Consider the following 27,006-nt stretch of genomic DNA (forward strand, 5'->3'; position numbering starts at 1 on the left):
TAATGTTAAAAAAGTAAAAACCTTAACCTTCTACTATTTTAATATTAAAAACGACATGGATCTTGTGTCTCAGTGTACTTGGGGTTAAATCTAAAAAGGGAGTTTACTATAATAGGTGCTATATTAAATAAATATTCCAATAGTTAACTCCAAGGCAACACACTTATTGTTTTTAATGTGTCTGTAATGGAAAATCTTTTTATAGACAAAACAGCTGCTATATTTGAATAAACATAAAAAGTATCTAAAGGCAAAAAGAAACAATGTAGAATGCAGCCAAACCGGTTGATTTCTGGAGGTATAGCATGCACATTTCTTGAAGAAGCACTTCCAGACAACCAGATAATATAGGTAAAGGGGTCAGAAATAAGGAGCATAATGGTTTACACGTGGAGGGTGAATAGTTGCATACACTAAAAAAAAAAATGCTGCCCTTGTTAAAATTTAATCTGATATGCTCACCATGTGCCTCTTTTGGATACAATTAAATTTCACTGAGGGTTTAATTTAGTAATACACACTTCACTTTATTTTAATTAGCTCTTTGTTTCCTTGTAATCAACACAGTGTTTAGTTCATATTAGCATTGAATTAACTGTTTTTGTGGCATTCCTATGCATGACAAAAATAAAACCTGGATATATACTAGTGACTATTTACTTTTTATTTCCATTTTACATCTCCTGCCAAGAGCAGATGATGCAAATGAGCAATTTGAGTTTTCTTGGGATTATCCCATGTGAATACTTTCATTTCTTAAATATAAGGCATAATAATAATAAAGTTGGGGTGTAAAGAATTAACTATGGATTTAAAGCTCTGTCAAGGAGATGTCAATAAATGGCTGGAATCAAACTGCTGCACCACTCCCTTTGGCAGCCTCTGCCATGTCATAGAAATGTAGATGTTCACTTGAGGATTACTAATGTTCGAGGCCATAAGGATGCCACTTTAAAATGCAAAGACAACCCCATCCCCCTTTCCTTACTCCTTCGGCAGCTAGATACAGCTATGCAGCGCTTAACAGTAATCCATCCTGATGCGACTCACTTCATATATTTTAGATAGCATGCTGCCTAAGGGCTAGAATTCAAAGCAGAAGCACAGGAAAGACTCCAATAAATCCCCACACATACACAAAGCCCACTGCATGCCAATTTCCACAGGCTCAAGAATGAACCAAAGTGACAGCTATATGTGCAACGTAATAGGAGCTAATCGATTTTTCACTCAATATTTAAGTTTAGCAACCTCTGGGATAACAACTCGCCTGCCTATTTGCATTTTGTTATGGATGTTCTTATTAGTTGCTCAGAAGTACAGGAAAATCTAACATGCATGGCTGCCAAAAAGTCAACATTACAAAGTGTATGGTGAAAGTGCAAAATACGAAAAATCCTCTTTGTACATTCACAAAGAACACTGTCTAACACAGTATTACATCTTTCTCTTTAATAATAAGAGGCCATTTATCCTAATTTGCTTTCACAATGACCTTTATCAAAACATACACTCAGGGAGTAGATATAGCTTTTTTCAATATACACCCCCCTCTCTTGCTAGTCGCTACTCTCAGTCTTGGGATGAACTGAATGATAACACCTTATTAAAATTCTTTACAAAGACATTTGGAAATTGGCATAAATATGCCATTAATGTATAACTACATGCAGGACCGTCTTAACAGCATTAATCTGTCCCCTGGGCAAAGTAGTGTGAAAGTGCCCATGTTCTGATAGCAAAACAGAAACATACATAGGCATTAGAAATATCGTGGGCCACCAGCCACTGCCCACATGTTAAGATGGCCCTGACTACATGTATCCTATTACAAAGTTTGCTTCCACCAAAGGGTAAATTTACTTCCCCTAACCGTAATTAATTTACCCGCCACCTTCTTACTCTAAACTCAATGAAGAATAACAGGTAGCAGACACATAAGTCCCAATTAATGTTTAGTTTTGAGTCATTCTGAAAATCTCCTCTGGGGTCAAAGACATCCAACAAAATCACAAAGATGCCATACAATGATGAATATACCTGTCATTCTGCAACTGATGTTTCCTTGGTGCTTTCGAAGTACCTTCCTTCAAACTCTACACATTTTCTATAGCATGCCAAAAGCTTTAAAAAGATGTGCAGCAGCATCTTTTGACGCTGCCTTTGAGGTAACAGTCATAATTGCTTTACACATCTGTGAGTGAAAATTCATAACCTTACAAAGTGTTTTTAGATTCAAAAATACCACCACCTGTATACTGTTGCCCTGCTCATTTTCGTTCTGTGATATGCTTCACCCATCTTTGCTGCTCAGCTGAAGAAGAAACACTCAGGGTTGAAGTAATGGGAATAATATTTCAAGACTAAACAAACACCACTCTTTCTATTGGTTCTTGACCTGGACTCCACCACCACATAGCTGCAGCACATATGGAATGGATTAAGTATAATCAGTCTCAAAACATTTCAGTCAGCCCTTGTATTTATAGGGGTAGGTACACTATATAATACTTACCTATAATGCAGACTAACAAAATTGAAGGGTATTAGGCTCCCATAAACAACCTCATCAAACATAACCTAGTTTTTACTCAATTCCTCTTTGACTCGTTCTAACGCTAGTGCCCCCACACAGGTTCTATTGCTCCTTAAAAACCTCATATTGCCTCTACTTATTCTAAGCCAACTGGGCAGCTTATAACTGTATTTCATAAACCTCTGCAATACTGAAATTTACTCAACTTTCTGCCACCTCATTATTCACTTCAGACTGCACCTATACAGAAAACAAATTGCTAAGGGCAACAAAAGTCTACTTGGCTTACATGAGTATTCATTCATTTGTAAAATCTCTATGACTGCTATTAATTCATTTTTTGTGCAAACAGTGCATCTTTGGGCTGACTTCAGTTATGTTCCAATTCATGAAAATGCTTCAACTTCTGCTGCTAGTCTAAATAAATGATCCAATGAAGGCCTCATGTTTCTCAAGAGGTATATGAATCTGAATCTATCAGTGACATCTGCTCCCTTCCAATTCACTTTGTCACAGCAGGAGTCAGAAGGAGTCACAAATGTGTCCACACTCAGTCATTTATTGAGAAAAAAATGCATTAGGCAGCTATATTACTGTCTCAAGAATCCATAAATGTAATAAAACAAAGATACAAAAATCTGATCACGTTTAAAAACACTGTAGAGCACAAAATAAAAAAAAAATAAACCTGATGGCAGCTGTAATTTTAAAATAAGTTTTTCGATGTGGACACTGAGCAGACAAGGAAGCAGGTGGCATGTAGGGTATAAATCAAGAATTGTTACCAGCTTACTGGTAATGTGGGGTGAAATGACCACTTTGGGAAATTATTAATGGACAGTATTGAAGGAATCTTACATTGTTGATTCTTCATGATGATTACTTAAAAATTATCCATGCTTTAAAAATAAAACCTGTTCTCAACCCTAAAGACAACCAGTATGTATAAGAACATAAGAATGACAGAAATACTTAAAAACAGGCATATGGTCCATGAACACTGCAACAGCCAAGCTTCTGATCTCTTTCAATTGATCTTTCTTAGGTCATAGAGAAGAGGACCTAGTACTGCTCATGACCCTAGAAATGGTTTTAATGGGTTCTGAAAATGGATGGATAAAATGGAGCCCTTGTTACACTGAATTTAATTGTTTTAATTTATAAAGGTGACACTGAAGGGACACCATGAAACTTAACTCTAAATGCAGAGTTGTATCAATAAACAATGAGGTGTTTACCTGGACTGCAAGTGTTCAAGCTGCACCTGCAAATTTTCTGACTGCTCTGTCTGTTCATCCAGTGACCTCTGGAGCTTTCTTGTTTGGTTATGAGCCTCATCCAGCTGGAATGAAGAAGAGCAGAAGACCTTCATTAAGCAAGGCAACAAGAAGCATGTATAGTGCTCGACAGCCACGCAGGACTGATTGTGGTGTTTCCAATTGACTGACATTTAAACTGTTATTGATACTGTATGTAAAAATACATTCTGATGAGGTTAGGTGAATGAACTTTAATAACAAAAAAGTGTAGCTATACTTAGTAAGCAAAGCTGTATTGAAGCCTCACAACCTCCCTATCACAGCTGACATTATGAACTAAAGACTAAAAGGCTGTATTTCGTATCATTAATATCTGAAGATTTAAAAAAAAAAAAACTAACTTACACAGGTTAGAGAACAATGCAGTAATTAATTTTGATGACAATAAACAAAGTACTATTAAGGATATCTATTTAATCAAGATACCATTAAACTGATTTAAAAATAAAGCCAAGACATAGCTAATGGCTACTGCTGCTTGAAATTACCATTTTTCTTTTCTTTTTATTATTATAAGGAGTGCAAACCAACAATTCTTTCACTGCCCTAATGGTAAACTCCCTTGATTCATCCTTAATTAGTCATGTTTAAATGCTTATTGGTTATTTATAATTGAATTGGCACTAAACTTTATGTGTGTATATATATCTATACTAATAAAAGACAAAGCCCTCACTGACTGACTAACTCACTCAACACTAATTCTCCAACTTCCCGTGTAGGTAGAAAGCTGAAATTTGGCAGGCTCGTTCCTTAGAGCTTACTGATAAAAGTTGGGCAGGTTTCATTTCGAAATTCGACGCGCAATGGTCATAACTGGAACCTATTTTTTCGTCCATATACTGTAATAGACTGCAACTCCATGGCTGTGGGAGGCGGAGTTGTGTCTCACGTCATCACGCCTCCCATGTACTTGAGTGCTTGCCCATATAAGGTAAATATTCGCGGGTGAAGGACTGTGCTTAGCATATTCATAAGTAAAAATATCTGAATCACAAACTGATGTTAATTATATTTTGTCCATGAATACTTATTAAATAATTCCAAATAGTCTGTCCGCTTCCTTTCATAGCTTTTCCGATGGTTGTGCTGCTTCCAGGCATGTATTTTCGTATTAAAGCATTTAACCAAACACATTTCAGCCACCATTTGTTGCCAGACAGAGAGGACTTTACAATCCGTTGTGCAGGCACTCTAACACAAAATAAATGTCGATTAACCTGTTGCTTCAACCAATCAGAATTTGAGTTGGTGTCAGTATGGTCCTCTAGCAGGCGTACGGCGACGTCACCGTATTCAGACCCATTGATTGGATAGAAGCCACAGGTTAAATTTTCAGCAATAGCTTTGATGGCGATAGAAAGGGACTTTTTGATGGAACTGAGGTGCACGGATAGTGATTGAACTGTTTTTGAGGAAAGAGAGGAGGATGGATTTTGTTTACAAATAATCAGAATTTTTGGTGAGTAAAATGTTGCGATTTTCTTAAATAATATTGCAAGTTTATGAGTTATTATTGATGTTTTTTATGTGTGTTGCGGCTGTAGCTGAAGTAGAAAGGAACTTGTTCACCCCTGTTTTGTCTATTCAATAAAGGCATTTATTGTGGCTACAGGAGTTATCTATCTGATGCAGCTGCTCTTTATACTGTATTTCTGCATATTAAGATGGTTTTATAACCATAAATTAGTTTTGAGGCGGGTTGATTCAGACGGAGCAGTACTGAAGGCCTAGGTGTGAGATGCACGGTCCGCCAATGGACCAGATGATGCGTAAATTTAATGAACATAACAACCCAAAAATAAACAAACCTGTAGAGAGGCCCATGATTAAATGAACAGTAAAAAAGTAAGAGCAAAGCGACGGTGACTTATTGAGGCAGGCAGGCCTGAGCACAATAGCACGGGCTCGATGTAGTGCGCGTTAAGTCGATCTAAAATGCACACTCAGATTCGAAAAAATATATCTTTTCAAGATCTATTTGGAAATAAGTAGGTTCTATTTAGTCGACAGAAATATCTTTGGTAGGAATGTAAGTTGAATTTAGTCTTTACATTTCTATGGTGAAGAAAAATTTATGCAATGATGACTAAATTTAACTTACATTCCTACCAAAGATATTTCTGTCGACTAAATAAAAATGACTTATATTTAAAATTTAAATAGAACTTGAACAGATACAATAGTTCGTAATGCCCATGCAGCACTACGTGCACGTAAGAGCGGAAGTCATCCGTTTTAACAAGCAGCGTACTGCACTGATATGAAATAGCCTGCCCATTTAAGTATTTAGGAATGGATAGATAAATTAAGAATTTGTACAAATAATGTTTTTCTGTTTTCTTCCTTGATGGATTCTGGCACGCCCGGCAACAGCTGCTCGCACCCCAAAGGGTGTATATATATATATATATATATATATATATATATATATATATATATATATATATATATATATATATATATATGTACATATATGTGGATGTATGTGTATATATATATGTGGATGTATGTGTATATATATGTGTATATGTATATATATGTTTATGTGTGTGTGTATATATACAGTATATATACTGCTCAAAAGAATTAAAGGGACACTTTTTAATCAGAGTATAGCATAAAGTCAATGAAACTTATGGGATATTAATCTGGTCAGTTAAGTAGCAGAGGGGTTGTTAATCAGTTTCAGCTGCTGTGGTGTTAATGAAATTAACAACAGATGCACTAGAGGGGCAACAATGAGATGACCCCCAAAACAGGAATGGTTTAACAGGTGGAGGCCACTGACATTTTTCCCTCCTCATCTTTTCTGACTGTTTCTTCACTAGTTTTGCATTTGGCTACAGTCAGTGTCACTACTGGTAGCATGAGGCGATACCTGGACCCTACAGAGGTTGCACAGGTAGTCCAACTTCTCCAGGATGGCACATCAATACGTGTCATTGCCAGAAGGTTTGCTGTGTCTCCCTGCACAGTCTCAAGGGCATGGAGGAGATTCTAGGAGACAAGCAGTTACTCTAGGAGAGCTGGAGAGGGCCATAGAAGGTCCATAACCCATCAGCAGGACCAGTATCTGCTCCTTTGGGCAAGGAGGAACAGGATGAGCACTGCCAGAGCCCTACAAAATGACCTCCAGCAGGCCACTGGTGTGAATGTCTCTGACCAAACAATCAGAAACAGACTTCATGAGGGTTGCCTGAGGGCCCAAATGTCTACTGCGCTCTGTGCTCACTGCACAGCACCGGGGAGCTCAATTGGCATTTGCCATAGAATACCAGAATTGGCAGGTCCACCACTGGCGTCCTGTGCTTTTCACAGATGAGAGCAGGTTCACCCTGAGTATATGTGAAAGATGTGAAAGGGTCAGGAGAAGCCGTGGAGAATATTATGCTGCCTGTAACATCATTTAGCATGACTGGTTTGGTGGTGGGTCAGTGATGATCTTGGAGGCATATCCATGGAGTGACTCACAGACCTCTACAGGCTAGACAACGGCATCTTGACTGCCATTAGGTATCAGGATGAAATCCTTGGACCCATTGTCAGACCCTACGCTGGTGCAGTAGGTCCTGGTTTCCTCCTAATGCACGACAATGCCCGGCCTCATGTGGCAAGAGTATGCAGGCAGTACCTGGAGGATGAAGGAATTGAAACAATTGAATGGCCTTCACGATCCCCTGACTTAAACCCAATAGAACATCTGTGGGACATTATGTTTCGGTCCATTAGGCCGCCAGGTTGCTCCTCAGACTGTACAACAGCTCAGGGATGCCCTCATACAGATCTGGGAGGAAATGCCACAAGACACCATCCGTCGTCTCATTAGGAGCATGCCCGACATTGTCAAGCATGCATACAAGCTCGTGGGGCCACACAAGATACTGAAAAGCATTTTGAGTAGCAGAAATTAAGTTTTGAAAAATGGACTAGCCTGCCACATCTTCATTTCACTCTGATTTTAGGGTGTCTACACAATTGAGCCCTCTGTAGGCAGAAAACTTTTATTTCCATTAAAAGACTTGGCATCCTTTTGTTCCTAAGACATTGCCCTGTCGTTATTTGTATAGATATCCAACTTCATATTGAGATCTGATGTATCTAATGTGTTTCTTTAAAGTGTTCCTTTAATTTTTGTGAGCAGTGTGTATATATATATATATATATAAATACACATATATATATATATATATATATAGATATGACAGCAACACTCATAACAGTGGCAAAACAATTACATTGACAATCATGTTGCGTTATTTTCAAAATGTTTCCTTTTCTTTTTCATTACTTCTTTAACACACTACTTCTCCGCTGCGAAGCACGGGTATTTTGCTAGTGTATATATACACACACACACACACACACACACACACACACACATATATATATATACATACATACACAGTGGTGGTCCAGATTTAATTATGCAGATCCAGATCGTCTGGATGACTTTGATTTAAGCTGGGACGATTCCAGTTCGGCATGAAGACGATTCTTCATGTCGTCAGTTCGCACACTTCTCGATGGTCAGGGATTTTTCGGGTGATTTTCTATGTAATAAACTTAATGTTATAGCGTAATTAAAATTGCATTATTAGATCTGGATCACCCTATATATATATATATATATATATATATATATATATATATATATATATATATATATATATATATATATATATATATACATATATATATATATATATATATATATATATATATATATATATATATATATATATATATATATATATACATACATATATATATATATATATATATATACATACATATATATATATATCCATCCATCCATTTTCTAACCCGCTGAATCCGAATACAGGGTCACGGGGGTCTGCGGAGCCAATCCCAGCCAACACAGGGCACAAGGCAGGAACCAATCCCGGGCAGGGTGCCAACCCAGCGCAGTATATATATATATACACATACATATATATATATATATATATATATATATACATACATACATATATATATATATATATACATATATATATATATACAGTGGTGTGAAAAACTATTTGCCCCCTTCCTGATTTCTTATTATTTTGCATGTTTGTCACACAAAATGTTTCTGATCATCAAACACATTTAACCATTAGTCAAATATAACACAAGTAAACACAAAAGGCAGTTTTTAAATGATGGTTTTTATTATTTAGGGATAAAAAAAAATCCAAACCTACATGGCCCTGTGTGAAAAAGTAATTGCCCCCTTGTTCAAAAATAACCTAACTGTGGTGTATCACACCTGAGTTTAATTTCTGTAGCCCCCCCCAGGCCTGATTACTGCCACACCTGTTTCAATCAAGAAATCACTTCAATAGGAGCTGCCTGACACAGAGAAGTAGACCAAAAGCACCTCAAAAGCTAGACATCATGCCAAGATCCAAAGAAATTCAGGAACAAATGAGAACAGAAGTAATTGAGATCTATCAGTCTGGTAAAGGTTATAAAGCCATTTCTAAAGCTTTGGGACTCCAGTGAACCACAGTGAGAGCCATTATCCACAAATGGCAAAAACATGGAACAGTGGTGAACCTTCCCAGGAGTGGCCGGCCGGCCGACCAAAATTACCCCAAGAGCGCAGAGGCGACTCATCCGAGAGGTCACAAAGACCCCAGGACAACATCTAAAGAACTGCAGGCCTCACTTGCCTCAATTAAGGTCAGTGTTCACGACTCCACCATAAGAAAGAGACTGGGCAAAACGGCCTGCATGGCAGATTTCAAGAAGCAAACCACTGTTAAGCAAAAGAACATTAGGGCTTGTCTCAATTTTGCTAAGAAACATCTCAATGATTGCCAAGACTTTTGGGAAAATACCTTGTGGACTGATGAGACAAAAGTTGAACTTTTGGAAGGCAAATGTCCCGTTACATCTGGCGTAAAAGGAACAGAGCATTTCAGAAAAGAACATCATACCAACAGTAAAATATGGTGGTGGTAGTGTGATGGTCTGGGGTTGTTTTGCTGCTTCAGGACCTGGAAGGCTTGCTGTGATAGATGGAACCATGAATTCTACTGTCTACCAAAAATCCTGAAGGAGAATGTCCGCCATCTGTTCGTCAACTCAAGCTGAAGCGATCTTGGGTGCTGCAACAGGACAATGACCCAAAACACACCAGCAAATCCACCTCTGAATGGCTGAAGAAAACAAAATGAAGACTTTGGAGTGGCCTAGTCAAAGTCCTGACCTGAATCCAATTGAGATGCTATGGCATGACCTTAAAAAGGCGCTTCATGCTAGAAAACCCTCAAATAAAGCTGAATTACAACAATTCTGCAAAGATGAGTGGGCCAAAATTCCTCCAGAGCTGTAAAGACTCACTGCAAGTTATCGCAAACGCTTGATTGCAGTTATTGCTGCTAAGGGTGGCCCAACCAGTTATTAGGTTCAGGGGCAATTACTTTTCACACAGGGCCATGTAGGTTTGGATTTTTTTCTCCCTAAATAATAAAACCATCATTTAAAAACTGCATTTTGTGTTTACTTGTGTTATATTTGACTAATGGTTAAATGTGTTTGATGATCAGAAACATTTTGTGTGACAAACATGCAAAAGAATAAGAAATCAGGAAGGGGGCAAATAGTTTTTCACACCACTGTATATATATATACATACATATATATATATATATATATATATATATATATATATACATATATATATATATATATATATATACATATATATATATATATATATATATATATATATATATATATATATATATATATATATATATATATATACATATATATATATATATATATATATATATATATATATATATATATATATATATATATATATATATATATATATATATACATATATATATATATATATATATATATATATATATATATACATATATATATATATATATATATATATACATATATATATATATATACATACATATATATATATATACATATATATATATACATATATATATATATATATATACATATATATATGCATATTTGTAGCTAGAGATCATCACTAGGGAAAAATGAGTTACATAACTTAAAATGTTTTTTTATTCTTAAGTTTTCGACAACCTATCAGGTGTCATCATCAGAGGAAATTGATTAGACATACAGGAATCAAAGGCACTATATAGCAAATAAGGAGCAGGGGATTACTAAAGTGGGGTTCGGAAGGTACTGGTCATAACGTCTTTTTTATTATGTGGATGTTCTTATTATTCTTCTTCTATATTACGGATTTTTCAAAAGTTAATTTTTCAGTTCGTAGCGTGAATTGTTGCAATGTTACTTTTCTCTTTTTTCAAATGTTCGTTTTTTTTCCCTATGCTTAAAACTCATTAAAGTATTTACATGGAGTTGTTCATAGCATGATCTGTTGCAATGTTACTTTTCTCTTTTTTCAAATGTTTGCTTTTTTCCCTGTGCTTAAAACTCATTAAAGTGTTTACATGGAGTTGTTCATAGCGTGATTTGTTGCAATTTTACTTTTCTCTTTTTTCAAATGTTCCTTTTTTTCCGCTGTGCTTAATACTCATTTTAAAAAAAGTGTTTACAGCAATCGGGCTGTACGGCTATTAGCATGAACTCCTGCAATGTTTTTTGGTTGCTTGTGGTTGGTTTTTAAATTAAAGTTCAGATTTGTTCAAATGTTCCCCTCTGTTCAGAGAGAGAGAGAGAGAGAGAGAGAGAGAGAGAGAGAGAGAGAGAGAGAGAGAGCCTGCTCGTGTAGCTGAGCAGGGAGCCTGGGTGTTTTGTGTCAGTGTTATTCAATGTTTTTACATTAGTTTAATATTACACTGTGCATTCTATGGTGTAATTAACTATATTTGTGCTTAATCTTTACATACAGTTCGTACGGTCTCGAACGGATTAATTGTATTTAAATACAATCCTATGGGAGAAATTGCTTCGGTTCACGACCAACTCGGTTTACAACCAGAGTTTTGGAACGAATTATGGTCGTGAACCGAGGTTCCACTGTATATATGTTCTGTTCACCATCATTTATTTCCTCTTGATCTGTAAGGGAGGTTATAATGTGGAGATGAAATCACAGGTTGTGCTTCCTCCATTGAGTTGGAATACCTGGAAATAAAGGTGAAAAAGAGAGTTCCCTGTATATTTTATGCAAATATAACTTTTGTTACGAGTTGTGGAAGCAGGGAACTGTATAATGATAATGTTAGGCAATCCTAGATCTAGCATTACATGAAAGGACCCACACATTGTTTAAAAGAAGCTGTCTCGAGTAACGTGATGCAGCTTTGATGTATTTAAATCCATTAATTCACCTCAAGGAAGCTTTCAAAGACAAGATGCCTAAGTACGTTGTATTTACAAAACAATTTTATACTGAGGAAAAAAATCACAGAAAGGTAAATACTCCCATCAAATGACTTTTTGAAAACAGCTGCATGGTTTTTGAAACCAAAAAGATCTCTCCTAATAGTTTAGCACCTGTATACAGATAAGGCATCAGCAGAAACCAATCTGTCAACTTCTTACAAAAGAGCCCAATTATTGTACCCTAGTTTATCCTACCTCATCTTCAGCCTGTGCCAATTCCTTTTTCAGCTCCTCAACTCGTAGTCGCAGTTTCTTAACTTCACTCTCATGTTGTTCAACTCGCCTATTGGCATGAGCCAGCTCAGCCATTTTTTCTTGGTATTGTTTCTTGACCTTCGAGTGGATGTGGCGCATGTCTGCCAGCTCCTAAAAGACATAATTAAAAAGAAGATATTTAGAAAAGTAAGATATCAGTTGGCTTCCACCTGGAGAAACACATATTATGAAGAAGAACAAGCAGAATTAAACTGTAAAGAAGTTATTTAAAGACTGTCTCTTGAATGCCTTTCAGTAATGCTCAATTAAACCTGCTGCATTTTTCTTAGCTATCCTCAACAGCATCTAAACTATAATGGCCATTGGACAGTCTACTGTAATGACCTCTGTTGGAATACAGCTATAAGAGTGCAGAACCATCTCTGAAAGAGTGCACTAATATCCATGAAAAGCTACCTGGAGGAAATTACAACGTTAACTTGACTGAACAAGAAAGAAGCTTTCAGAATATCTTACATGGATCCAGATAACAGTTAGAGGTCTCTAGTAAGCACTTTTTTTTTAAATGCATGCTCTATGACAAAGACAATTTTGAGTATTTTTCTATTACCCTCAATGCAACAGTAGAGATCTTAAAAATTGTGTCTTACTTTATTATTTTTGGAATTATAGCTTATAGTTGCAATTACTAAAGCATAAAAACACCATTGTTAAAATGCTGATATTTATTTTTGACTGCTGAATCCAGCAAGGGGTGTATGCTCCCTGGGAATATTTCCTTAGAGATTACAGCTTTTACTAAACCTAAGGTCTCTACATATATTTTATATTATAAAATAAAATATTACAGTATATCCTTCTCTAGCTTTACCGTGATAAATCTAAGATGAAGAAAGAAAAAATGACACTAAAGAAATGATACACTTAGCTTCTTTAATTATCGGCTAACACACAGAATGATACAAATTTTGAAAGAAAGCTCCTGGGAAAGCGTAGTTATGGGAAGGAGTGATGTCTTCCATCTATGTGTAGGTGAGTTTCAAATTTGCAGAGCAATGCCAGGGCTTTTATACTTTTCTCACAGTCTTTGGCTCCAAAATAAGAATATGTGGTTTCCAAACATGACACAATCTTTTGCTGGCATAAGTTAAACTGAATTAAACCATAAACTGTCTGTCAAACCACAGGGTACATCTTCTCCCTTTTAATAGCTTGTGTGAGTTGTCTCCACTTGCCTCCTACATTCTCAATTTTGCTTTCTGCAATATACAGCAAGTGAGTGGGGATTAATAAAGTGGGGTTCGGAAAGTGTTGGTCATAAAATCTTTTTTATTATTTGGCTGATCTTCTTTTTAAGCAGGCATATGCTAGGTTCAGTTAAAGTGTCTGTGAATGGCCTTTGCAACTCAGGACCCAAAATACAACAATACATACAGTATCTCTCTATTATAAAAAAAATCTTGGGAGGGAGACGAGATGTGATCTTCTCAGAAGACACTTTGACATCACACGAGACAAGGTAGTGAGACAAAAGAACAGTTGCTGTACAGGCTTTTAAATGCTCGACACGCCGCGCAACAAGCAGAACACGCAGCTCGCCAGCAGCAGCAAGCCAGCAGATGGTCCGACCACATCACCTTAGCGTGCATTCAGCCCCCACCCCCTTCATAATGCAAGTGGCAGAGACGCGAAGTGGCAAAAGGACAGCTGCTGTACAGGCTTTTAAATGATCGATGCACAGCGTGACAAGTAGAACATGCAGCTCACAAGCAGCAGAAGCAAGATAGCAGCTGATCCAACTGCATCTCCTTAGCGTGCGTTCAGTCCTCCCCCTTCTTAACACGAGCAGCATTATACATCCAGCAAGAAAGAGATTTAACCATGCCCAGGGCCGGAAATAAAGGACATAGAGGACAATAATTTTATACATTCTAGATGGCAAGTCAACGACAGAGCGAAAAAGAAAGAGCATGGGCAAACAATCGAGAAAATCGTTTTATCTATTAGATAGAAAGAAACTATATTCACTCATAGGCAGATATACGTTGCGTTGTCACGATGTAGATCCAAACACGTAATCAAAATTCAATGCGATCTTGAAGAAAAGTTAATTCCAAATATTGTTTTTACAGAAGTTTTAAAGTAAAAATGAAAATAATACATATGTAACAATTCCCATGAAAACAACAATCTCTTTAAATTGTATTTCTGTTAAATCAAACCCAGGGGGAACGCAAGCAAAGCGAGCAGGGGACAGAGCCCCCTAGTATAACCATATATAAATATGTATACATTCTACACACACACAAACACACACACAAAGTATATATGTTTTGCCCATCATCATTTTTTTCCTCTTGCTCAGTAAGTGAGGTGAGATAATGGTGAGATGAAATCATAGGTTGTTTCCTACTCCATTGAGATGGAATACCTGTAATGAAATGTGAAAAACACAGAGTTCCCTGTATATTTATACAATTTTAACTTTGTTATGAGTTGTGAAAGCAGTGTACTGATAATGTTAGGCAACCCTAGATCTAAGATTAAATGAAAGGAACCACACAGTTTAGCCTTCTCCCTGTCTGTTTGCTTACATAGATTCAGCTGTGTTTATTCACAGCCTCAATTACCTATTTTAAGTAAAATAAGTGGAATAAAACTCACAGATTACAGTTGCACACTTTAAACGTTTGGCCACATCTGCCTGGTTGTTTTATAGACCTAAAGAGCACAGGTTACACTGACTACATCAACACTGAAATCTGAGCAGGCAGACACAGACATGGTTTAGTTTTACTCGGTTGATACACAGCTGTGAAAACACCTGCCACACACCACAACCTGCGTCACCAACAGGAGACAACAGGTGGAAGGTGGAAATGCCTCTGAGCTACTCTCCACCTAGTCTAGACGCTTCATATTTTAGAAATAGAATGAACTAGAGGGTAGCACATCTTTAGTTCAACCTTTACTTAAGATAGCAACTTCAAAAATCAAACTTATATGAGTACAATCAATTCATAACATACTGAAGTATACTGAACAGAGATGGCAACAACAACAACATTTATTTATATAGCACATTTTCATACAAATAATGTAGCTCAAAGTGCTTTACATGATGAAGAAAGAGAAAAAAGACAAAATAAATAAGAATTAAAATTAGGTAACACTAATTAACATAGAATAAAAGTAAGGTCCGATGGCCAGGGAGGACAGAAAAAACAAAACAAAACAAAACTCCAGGCGGTTGGAGAAAAAAATTAAATCTGCCGGGGTTCCAGGCCACAAGACCACCCAGCCCCCTCTAGGCATTCTACCTAACATAAATTACCTCAATCAGTCCTCATTGTATTCAAGGTTCTCATGGAAGAATTTGATGATGATGGTTATGTGGACTTCTGGCCTTTAATCCATCAATGTAAGGACATCACGGTGCTTTGATTAGGTGATTAGGCAAAAGCTTCATATTTGGTTACAATATAGAAAAAATCTCTGAACACAATGACAGCAGGCCTGGTTTTAGGATACTTAAATATATGAATAATTGGTTTAAAATGTAACAGAGAAAATATTGGTCTATAGACATGACTTATTTTAAAAATACAACTGCAAGAATTACATTACTTGAACAAGCAAGGTCATACAGCTTCTGTTCTTATGTATCTATCTAGGCGTCCAGCTAAATTTAGGGCTGATTTCAAAAATCACCCTTCTGACTCAGTTTTTAATGGCTTGTGCCCTATTTACTTAACATAATATATAAATCTATACATACCAGAACATACTTTATTGTTATTTTTTCTTGCATCTTGTTTGGTTTAAGTTCCTCCTTTTGAGGGTTTGGATACATGTAGTATTCAGTTGTTTCTTAAATTATTAGTATACTTAAGAAAGTTAATTTAACATATTATGGTCTCAGATCTACCTAAATGAGGGCAAACTTTCACCTTTCATAAATGTCCCACATTTCTTGGCAGGATTTAGGCTAGGGGATCTGACAGATGCCTTAGTAGTTGTGATATTTTAAGAGCTTCCCTAAAGATAGCCACAGATTATTTTGTTGGAAAATCCAATATCAATGTTCTCTATGAATTGGATAAATTGAAGGTTGATTAAACTGGAGAAATGCTGTTGAGTGGTCATGATGTAGTGAGTAATAACTAGGCATTGGTCAGATATTATTAAAAAAGCCCTTACTTCAAGCCTTTTGGTTGACACTATTATACCCATTGCTCTGATCCATGATACCAATCAGTGGCACTCAGTGCAGTCTTTTATAGCACTGGACAAGTCCAAAACCTCTATGGTATAACAGGGAGGCAGTGTATTGGTAACTTTAAGTGCAGGTTAATGTCATACCAAAGACAGTTAATGGTCTGCTTGGTGAAGATTTATGTATGTGCAGAAAAGATATTTGCTGTTTTTTCTCTGCAGCTTGTGGCTCATGTGTTAAACCTTGCCTGGTGACAGTTGTTCAGAATGGTCTTGCAACATGTCTGCAAATGCATGTCTTACCTTCTACTCACTGGAGAATATCACATTGAAGATATTCCATCCACTATACTTTATAGTTTGGCAAGAGGTTGGTATATCTCTCCAATGATCCAATGTCTGACACCTGGAAGGAGACTCTGATACCTCTGGAGTAATGTGCCCGATTATAAATCTCCAATGGCATCTCTACACTTACCAGCAGATAGTATCAAATCATGGCAGTGTAACATTCATTCATTAAAGAGATGTACTTCTAAGCATACAACAGAACGGAGGTGCTGTCAGCCTGAAAAATACAGTCAATACAGCTCCAAGGGCATCTGGATAAGCTCTTGATCAGAGCTGAGCTGGACACAGTTGTCACTGTCCACAACAGGAAAAAATTACACTGTTAAGGTTGTTGTCAGTTTCACATAAGAAATTTATAAAGCTAAATGTAAAGCTCTATAATACGGATGACAAGGAGGTCATTTTACAAAATGCCTCACACTAGTCCCATTAGTATTGAACAACACAAAAGGTTAAATGAAGTTGCTAAAAATGAAGTGATATAGGTTTCCTGGGGCACTTTGTCACACTTTACTTCTGATCGAACCTAAAGCACATCACTCAAACAAATCATGTACAGGTACTGATGTATTAGGACAACTATAAGCATGAGGTCTTTTTAAACCAAGTAAGTAGGGGACAGGGAGTTTGCAAACAGCCAGGCTTAATCACAACCACTTGGCAATACTAACAATGCAAGCAAACTTAAAAAAATAAAGCAGACATCTGATTATTATAATACTGTGGAAATTATTAACAAGCAGGGAATAACCAGTAATGAGTTTACTTGCATGTAACTGTATAAATCTAACATCATAGCAATCCCAAACAATGGAATACTGTGAAAAGACTGAGGTGATGATAGTATAAACTGTCAAATGTTACTTGGAAAAGCTTAAAAATGGTTGAACATGTATTACAGATAAAGAAAATAAAAATGAATGCATGTATATGCAAAATGCAAAGAGATATAATAAATGGTGGTTAGGTCAAGCCACAGTGACGACTTTGGTAAAGTGCATAGATCTCTAGGTAGATAGTAGTACCAATAAACAATTTTATAATGATAAACCTAAAATGTGATTTGAAAAGGGAAGACCTTAGTCAAGTAAGTTAAAACACTAGCAACAGTGGAAGGACATCTTTCGTTAAGTCTTTGAAATAATAAAAATATAATTTAGATCATGAAGGTTATTAAACTGTTAGAAAAACTGAGCATAACATATCAGGTTTCACAGTGTTCTTTCATTCACCCGTCCACTCATTGTCTGATCCCACTAAGTCCATTTTTACAGACATAAGGAACCTGCATGGGGTCAACAAGCACAATGCACAGCTCTTGATTTTACTCTCTCTCACACACACAGCCAATTCAGACTTTCCAATCAACCTGAATGTCTTTAGGATGTGGAAGGTGCACTAAACTATCCACTGACAAGTGAAAATCCATTTAGACAAAAGGAGAACAAGTAAGTTCGACTGAGATAGTTTCTATATTGTGGATTTGAGCCCAGGACTGCAGAAGAAAAGCTGTAAAGCAGTAGCTCTAACTACAAAACATAGATAGATAGATAGATAGATAGATAGATAGATAGATAGATAGATAGATAGATAGATAGACAGATAGACAGATAGACAGATAGACAGATAGATAGAACTTTATTTGTCCCCTTTGGGGAAATCTGCTGTTTTTACAGAAGCTCTTTAAATAAATAAGTTCATAAATAGGTGGATAAGTAAGTACATAAATAAATAATTGACACACACCCACCCTCACACCCAATTTGGTCTGTATGCACACCAGAATGACTAGAAGGCAAAAAAAAATTCAAAAGAAAAGAAAATTTTGACTTGGCTCTCACAGTGAGCCATTATGCAGACATATTGCTGTTGGTATAAAGGAGCCCCAGTAGTGTTTCTTGACACACATCTGCTGAATAATTAAATGGCTGAAAGACCTCAGTGTTAGTGGGTCAGAGAAAGGATATACTGCATTGTTCATAATGACAGTTTTGTTTCAACTTTCTCCTATGAAAGTCCAGTGTGCGTGCCCATAACTGCCCTTTTAATTAGCTTGTTGATTCAGTGGGTCGCTATTGATGTTAACAGCATACAAAATTGTACTGACCATCACAAAGTTATAGAAGATGTGAAGGATGTCACTTCCCACATTAAAGGAAAGAAGTCTCCTAAGAAATAAGAGCCTGTTCTGCCCTTTCTTATAAAGTTCCTCCATGTTCTGAGACCAGTCCAACCTGTCATTAATGTGGACCAACCCTAGAAGGGTGACTGGGCATAAAGGCTCTTTGGTGCCTCAAAAGTCAATAAGTAGTTCCTTGTTTTTGCTGATGTTAAGATGCAAACAATTCTTTTTGCACCAAGAAACAAACTTCTCCACCTGACTCCTGTACTCTGTCTCACACCCTTATTGTGCTCCAGTGTTGGTTACATCTGCATCACAAACATGGAAACACAGTCCTTGAGTCTAACAAACTGTAGTCTGCCTAACAGACAGTCCATTATCCAGGACACCAAAGGCTCATCCACCTGCATATCTCTAAGTTTAACCCTTAAAAGGGATGTATGGATGGTACTGAAGGTGCTGGAGAAATCAAAAAATATAATCCTCATAGTGCTGCGAGTTTTGTCCAATTGAGAATCAGCCTTGTGGAGCAGACAGACAATTGCATCTCCACAGCAATCTTTGTCTGATAGGCAAACTACAGTGGATCCAGGTGGTCTACCACAAGGGGACTCGCACAGTCCAGGACCCGTCTCTAAAAGGTCTTCATGATGTGAGATGTTAAGCATTACTGGTCTGTAGTCATTACATGAAGAGATGCCTGCCTTCTTTGGAACAGGAAAGATGTAGGATGTTTTCCACAGCAGTGGCACTTTCTGAAGCCTCAGGGATAGACTGAACAGGTGACAGAGGATGCCACAAAGTTGGTCAGCATAGGCTTTAACACTAGAATTACCGGAGCCTACAAAAAAACTCGTAGATCCATCCCACTTTAAATTGCTTCTCTAACATTTACACCGGCTGTTACAGACTGAAATCAAATATATGTTTTTATTCTAAAATAGTAAGAATAAAAGCAGCTCAGTTCTCAAAATGGACTCATTGGGGATTGAACCCATGAAGTTTTGATTACCAGTCAACAGTTGTAATCGTTGTGCCACCGAAACAGTCATAGTAAATGCGTGTCAATGTCGCACCCTAAAGCATGTTGTTTTTCTGCAGTTATATTTTTGAATAAAAGCGCACTTGTTCTGTTATATTTGTACCTTTTGTGAAAGTGTTTCTTTGATATTTGGACTTCAGGCTTCACACATTATAAACCTCATGTCTACATTTTGTCGATTATTTCTAAAACATGAAAAACGTTTCTTATTTAACGATGTGTTTACATAGATCGTTGTAGTCACGGAACACATATGATATGCATGTGTTCCAAATAACGATATAGTATTTATAAAAGGTGTGATTTTGCTTGACTTCTCACTCTATACAACTCCAAGCAATTGACACACAGGTAAACAGACTTGTGCTGAGAAAACTGTGTGCCGGTGGTGGATATGATAGCAGACTGCTTGCTGCTTATCAACATATTTAAAGGACAAAAGACGCTGACAGAGAGGTGAGAAGCGATTTAAGGTGGGATGGATCTACAAGTTTTTTCATAGGCTCTGATAATTCTAGTGTTAAGAACTCAAGGACTGACTATCTGCTCCCACAGCTTTTCCTGTGTGGAGGTTCCTCAGTTGTCTCCTTACCTGTCTTCAGTTATGGGCAGTTCACACTGATTGTTTGAGGTGGACCTGCCACTGGACATTCCAGCTGATGTGGTAGGAGTTGTTGATGTAGTAGGAATTGGATGGGGAGACTGGTCATTGGAAGAAGGTGGCAGTGGGAGGGAAAATCTATTGGCATTAGCTTTTACCACATCCCCTTCTATCATCTGAGCCCTGGATTGCCTGAATCCTGTAATTATACCCAGTACATTTCTGACATGCATGTTATTCTGAATGAGTTTGTTTCCTACTTTAGCTTTATAAGTTTCGTTTCCTCCACTCAGCTTTCTCTTTAGCACACACTAAATGTCTTTGTCACTGGATGTGAATGCTCTCTTTCCTCATTTAGGAGACCTTTTAGCTCCTTAGTAATCCAAGGTTTGTTGTTTGGTAAACAACGCACTGTCTTTGTGAATACCTCTGTGTTGACACAGAAGTTAATATAGTCTGTGATGCAGTGACAGAGTCCCTCAGTACTGTCCCCATGTGACTCAAACATCATTTCCCAGTCTGTCATTGGGAAGCAGTCACTCAGAGCCATTTTCAGCCTCCAGGCCCAACTTCCTCACTATTCTGGTGGTAAAAGGTTGCTGTCTAATAACAGGCCTGTAGGCCTGGAATAGGAAAAATCAGGTTGTGTTCAGATTTGCCTAAAGGAGCCAGAAAATTACACTTAAAAGCATATTTAACATTTAAATACAGTTGTTACAGCTTGTTACTTCCTCGAGAGGAAACGATCACAAACTGACAGAAATTTGTCATTGTTCCATCTAAAGTAGCATGGTTAAAGGACAAATGTTTAGTTATATTTGAGGAACAACTGAAACCATTTTAAAATTATTTTAAATAATGTAAAATATTTTTATGAAATAAATTAAAAACATTAGGAAAACTATAAGATTCTCCTTGTTTGATAACTAATATTGATGAGAGAACTCCACAGAGTTTGCTATGATGAGAGGATAGCAAAATCAATGAAATGCATTGAAGTCAATGAGGAACGAAAAACTAAACAAGCTTATAATGGTGTAATGGTCTTTTAAGTGACTCTGATGGCCAGGGAAGTGTCTACCAATTATGTTGGACAGATTATTGTGGCCAAAAATATGAATTGAGCTGTGAGGCAGCAGTGCTACCCACTGCACCTCAAAACAACAAAAGACAGACGGAATGATAACCACAAACAAAATACAATGGCAAAAAATGAGCAATATGTATACAGCAAATAAACAAACAAACAGAAATAAATTTAAAAAATTATATATCATTGCACTCACAAATTTCCAATCACTCATTAGCCATGCCACAGAATGCATTGTGTAGGACTGGTTCTTTCTAATGTTAGAATTTATTTTTTGTTTTCGATATATCTGTGGAAAAAACCTTTTCACCTGAATTTGGTGATGTCAAAAGCACCCATCTGTCAAGGCTGGAATCACTTATCTTTGAAACTTGTGTAAAGATGTTAAAGGTGGGTTTAAAAAGTGAACTAGAGTAACAGATAATATATCTAAATTTCCAGATTTTACTTAATTGGATGGACTAGCAGCTTCCCAATATATACTGAAAATAAATGTGAATGTTTACAGAAAAAATAAAAGTAGTGGGTGTAAAAGGGATAAAGAAAAAAAATTACTACTGCAAAAAAAACAAAAAACTATCCATCCAGCCATCCTCCTCCGCTTATCCGAGATTGGGTCACGGGGGCAGCAGCATGAGCAGAGATACCCAGACTTCCCTCTCCCTGGCCACTTCTTCTAGCTCTTCTGGGGGAATCCCGAGGCGTTTTCAGGCCAGCCGAGAGACATAGTTCCTCCAGCGTGTCCTGGGTCTTGCCTGGGGCCTCCTCCCAGTTAGACGTGCCCGGAACATCTCACCAGGGAGGCATCCTGATCAGATGGCCAAGCCACCTCATCTGACTCCTCTCGATGTGGAGGAGCCCCTCCCGGATGACTGAGCTTCTCACCCTTTATCTTTAAAGGAAAGCCTAGACACCCTGTGGAAGAAATGAGAAATGATCGCTGCACCGATCCAACTGTCGATCTCATACTCCATTCTTCCCTCACTCGTGAACAAGACCCTGAGATACCTGAAATCCTCCACTTGGGGAAGGATCTCGCTCCCAACCCTGAGAGGGCACTCCACCCTTTTCCAGCTGAGGACCATGGTCTCAGATTTGGAGGTGTTGATTCCCATCCCAGCCGCTTCACACTCAGCTGCGAACCAATCCAGAGAGAGTTGAAGATCACGGCCTGATGAAGCAAACAGGACATCTGCAAAACGCAGTGACCCAATCCTGAAGTCCACCAAACCAGACCCCCTCAATGCCCTGGCTGAGCTTAGAAATTCTGTCCATAAAAGTTATGAACAGAATCGATGACAAAGGGCAGCCCTGACGGAGTCCAACTCTCACTGGAAACGAGATCGACTTACTGCCGGCAATGCGGACCAAGCTCTTACACTGATCGTACAGAGACCGAACAGCCCTTATCAGGGGGTCCGGTACCCCATACTCTTGGAGTACCCCCCCACAGGATTCCCCAAGGGACACGGTCGAATGACTTTTCCAAATCCACAAAACACATGTAGACTGGTTGGGCAAACTCCCATGCACCCTCCAGGACCCTGCTAAGGGTGTAAAGCTGGTCCACTGTTCCGCGACCAAGACGAAAACCACACTGTTCCTCCTGAATCAGAGGTTCGACTACCTGACGGAACCTCCTCTCCAGGACCCCCGAATAGACTTTTCCAGGGAAGCTGAGGAGTGTGATCCCTCTGTAGTTGGAACACACCCTCCGGTCCCCCTTCTTAAAGATGGGGACCACCACCCCGGTCTGCCAATCCAGAGACACTGTCCCTAATGTCCATGCAATGTTGCAGAGGCGTGTCAACCAAGACAGTCCTACAACATCCAGAGCCTTGAGGAACTCCGGGCGTATCTCATCCACCCCTGGGGCCCTGCCACCAAGGAGTTTTTTGATCACCTCGGTGACCTCATTCCCAGAGATGGGGGAGCCCACCTCCGAGTCCCCAGGCTCTGCTTCCTCATTGGAAGGCATGTTAGTGGGATTGGGGAGGTCTTCGAAGTACTCCCCCCACCGACCCACAATGTCCCGAGTCGAGGTCAGCAGCACACCATCCCCACCATATACAGTGTTGACACTGCACTGCTTCCCCCTCTTGAGACGCCGGACGGTGGACCAGAATCTCCTCGAAGCCGTCCGAAAGTTGTTCTCCGTGGCCTCCCGAAACTCCTCCCACCACCAAGTTTTTGCCTCAGCAACCACCGAACCATTTCGCTTAGCCTGCCGGTACCTATTAGCTGCCTCCAGAGTACCACAGGACAAAAGAGTCCCGTAGGACTCCTTCTTCAGCTTGACGGCATCCCTCACCACCAATGTCCACCAACAGGTTCGGGGGTTGCTGCCACGACAGGCACTGACCACCTTACGGCCACAGCTCCGGTCAGCTGCCTCAACAATAGAGGCACAGAACATGGCCCATTCGGACTCAATGTCCCCCACCTCCCTCGGGACTTGGTCGAAGTTCGGCCGAAGGTGGGAGTTGAAGCTACTTCTGACAGGGGACTCTGACAGATGTTCCCAGCAGACCCTCACAACATGAAAAAAAAACTAGTGTGCTTTAATTAACACATTACTTTCCATAAAAAGACACTGAAAAAAAGCGACTAAGAAGATTAAAAATCTAAGGGATTTGGAAGCAGCGATTCAGAGAAATTTCAGCCTCCAGGCTCTACTACCTCAGTATTCTGGTGGAAAAAACACAATGTGGAGAACAAATCAAGCAAGGCTGTATTTAAACCACCTTATATAGCGCTCCACAAAATAAATATGGAAAGTCGAGGCACTGCACATATTGTAGAACTAATGAGAAAAGACGGAACTCAAGAATACTCAGGTAAGTAAACACAGATTGCATATGCCAATCTATCTCCATGTCCGTTCAAAAAGACTTAAGTCTCCTGCACAGCAGAAGATCTATAAACACAAAAACTCACTGCATATGTAACTAAGTTAGGTGACATTGCACATATGACTGCACTGAATATGACTGCACTGAAGACCATGTCATCTGTCGTCTGCCACTTTAACTTTGCCTGTCCTGACCCAGTTTTTTTTTTTTTTGCCCCAGCTGTCTGGCGCCATACTAAGTATCTCTCTGTCTCCAGAGGCCAGTGCTCCACACGGCTTCTTAATACTGAGAGCATCTTTAATTTGAACCAAGAGAGGTCAGCAAGCTCAGTGCCTCCAGTTTCCATTTGCAGGTCCAAGGCTGATTCACTTGATACGTTATGACATCCCTTGCGTCTCCATTAGCAAGGCAGAAATTTCCTGTTAAATGTGTGGCATTAGGTGTTATGCCCACTAAGAAGCGTTTCCTTAAGCTGTCTCTCTGGATGATTTTGGTGCTAGACAGAATCTCAGTATGACACAGAGTGTAAACTTTTTATCAATATCCAGACAGAGAGAGCAATTTTTCAAATGGTATTATAAAAAAGTGAAATGTGAGCGTTACAAATCTAACCATGAAAAGCTATGATGCCACCATCCTCAATCTAGCCTAGTTTTACAGTATATAAACTTTTGCAGCTTACCTGAATCTATTTTGTTTAACCTACTTTCTACTTATATTTTTCAATTAGGTTATACTGTTTGAATGATAAAATAAACAAAATTAAAATGCAATTACAGGATGCACAAGTAGCATGAACCGACAGTATTAGAACATATATAAAATTCTCATTCATTTTCCTTTTATGAACACTATTCTAGATTAATACATGAAAGCAAAACTAACTCTTGTATGCTGTTCAGAAAAATACTTAATTTGGCAAATGCCAAAATCTGAATTTAGAAGTACATGACTCAACTGCTTCTACCTAAAGCTCCAAATACAAAAACAAACTATTACACAAATACATTGAAAGTGGAGTATAGGACATACTACATACACTCAATTAAAAAACCAAGAGAAATAAAAATAATGGCTAGAAAAAAGCGAGGTCAAAATGCAGTAGAAGAAGAAATATCTAAACTTTAGGAATATATCTTTAGAAACAAATTTTCAAAGATAGTGGGAAGGAAATGATTGACAACACTGCAAAAAGTACTATATAATAGTAAAGATATAGATATGATGAGGTGAAGGATGTAAAGATCAGTGTCGTGAAAATGAAATATATTATTGAATCACTATTGAGCTGTATCAAAACACTCAACCCAGGATCAGCTAAGCATGGCATCTGGTCAATTTAGTGTTCTGCTATTGGTAAACTGGCATTGATTAAAATAAATAAGAAAATAATAGGTGTTTAATGATGATAAGGAATCATAACAATGATAACAGAGAAATATAATTTAGCACAGCTGTTTTTGTTTCAATTGCATCCATGCAAAAAATTTACCAAAAATGTGCTTGTTTGGTAATGATACAGAAGTAGATCATAGCAACTTGAATGCTATCAACCACACAAATCACAACTCATCATACTCCTAATAAATATATCATAATATTCTCAGACACAATTAAAGCATTTCGGTATGTGTGGAGCACAAGGGTATCCCAGCAGCAGTGGACATAAGGCACAAAACAGGCACACACACACCTCATACAACCCTGCATTAGGTAGGGTACCAGCAGTTTACCTGTGAATACCTGCAAAACATGTGGGAATCAAGTAATTTTAGGACTTATTTTTTGGGAGTTATAGTGCGATCCAAAAACTTCTCTCTGCCTGTGGAACGGGCAAGTTTAGTCAATACTGGGAATAGCTGTGCATAGCTTCTGCACCCATGGTGAGGACAGAGAAAGAAATGCCTTTACTGGAAGCATTCAGTGTCTTTTTTGAAGCACAACGGACAATAATGTAAGAATATGAAATTACTGTTGATTATTCTCGTGTTCAGTTCAATATATGGAGAGATTTTGTGTCTTTATTGATAGAAACGAAAAAAGGTATGGTGCTTACAAAAAATGCAGAAGGGTACTAGTTTATTAGTTTATGACTACCACAAAGTAAATCAATGGGTGATAATGTTTTTTTTTGTTTTTTGCATGCTGCTAGCCATGAAATATATTTTTCCATTAAAATCTTTCACATTCACACTAGGGTCAAGTTATAGGGTCATTATTGTTACATGTACAGAGTACTATGAAATTTTTACTTGCATGTGCTTATTGATGTCTGAGTTAAAATCCAGAGTA

General features: G+C 38.0%; 1 protein-coding gene across 3 annotated transcripts in view; it reads right to left on the reverse strand.

Annotated features, from left to right (window-relative positions):
• The window catches only part of ccdc102a (coiled-coil domain containing 102A), a 260,694-nt gene that overhangs the window by 23,434 nt on the left and 210,254 nt on the right, over positions 1-27,006 (reverse strand). For all 3 annotated transcript variants that reach the window (XM_039763191.1, XM_039763189.1, XM_039763190.1), the window contains 2 exons: positions 12,421-12,591; positions 3,775-3,878 (listed from right to left, as the gene is read on the reverse strand). In XM_039763191.1, the coding sequence (XP_039619125.1) occupies positions 3,775-3,878; positions 12,421-12,591 (275 nt within the window). The remainder of the gene's footprint in view (positions 1-3,774; positions 3,879-12,420; positions 12,592-27,006) is intronic.

This window comes from Polypterus senegalus, chromosome 9 (genome assembly GCF_016835505.1).
Source record: "Polypterus senegalus isolate Bchr_013 chromosome 9, ASM1683550v1, whole genome shotgun sequence".
In the NCBI taxonomy this organism is placed as follows: domain Eukaryota; kingdom Metazoa; phylum Chordata; class Cladistia; order Polypteriformes; family Polypteridae; genus Polypterus; species Polypterus senegalus.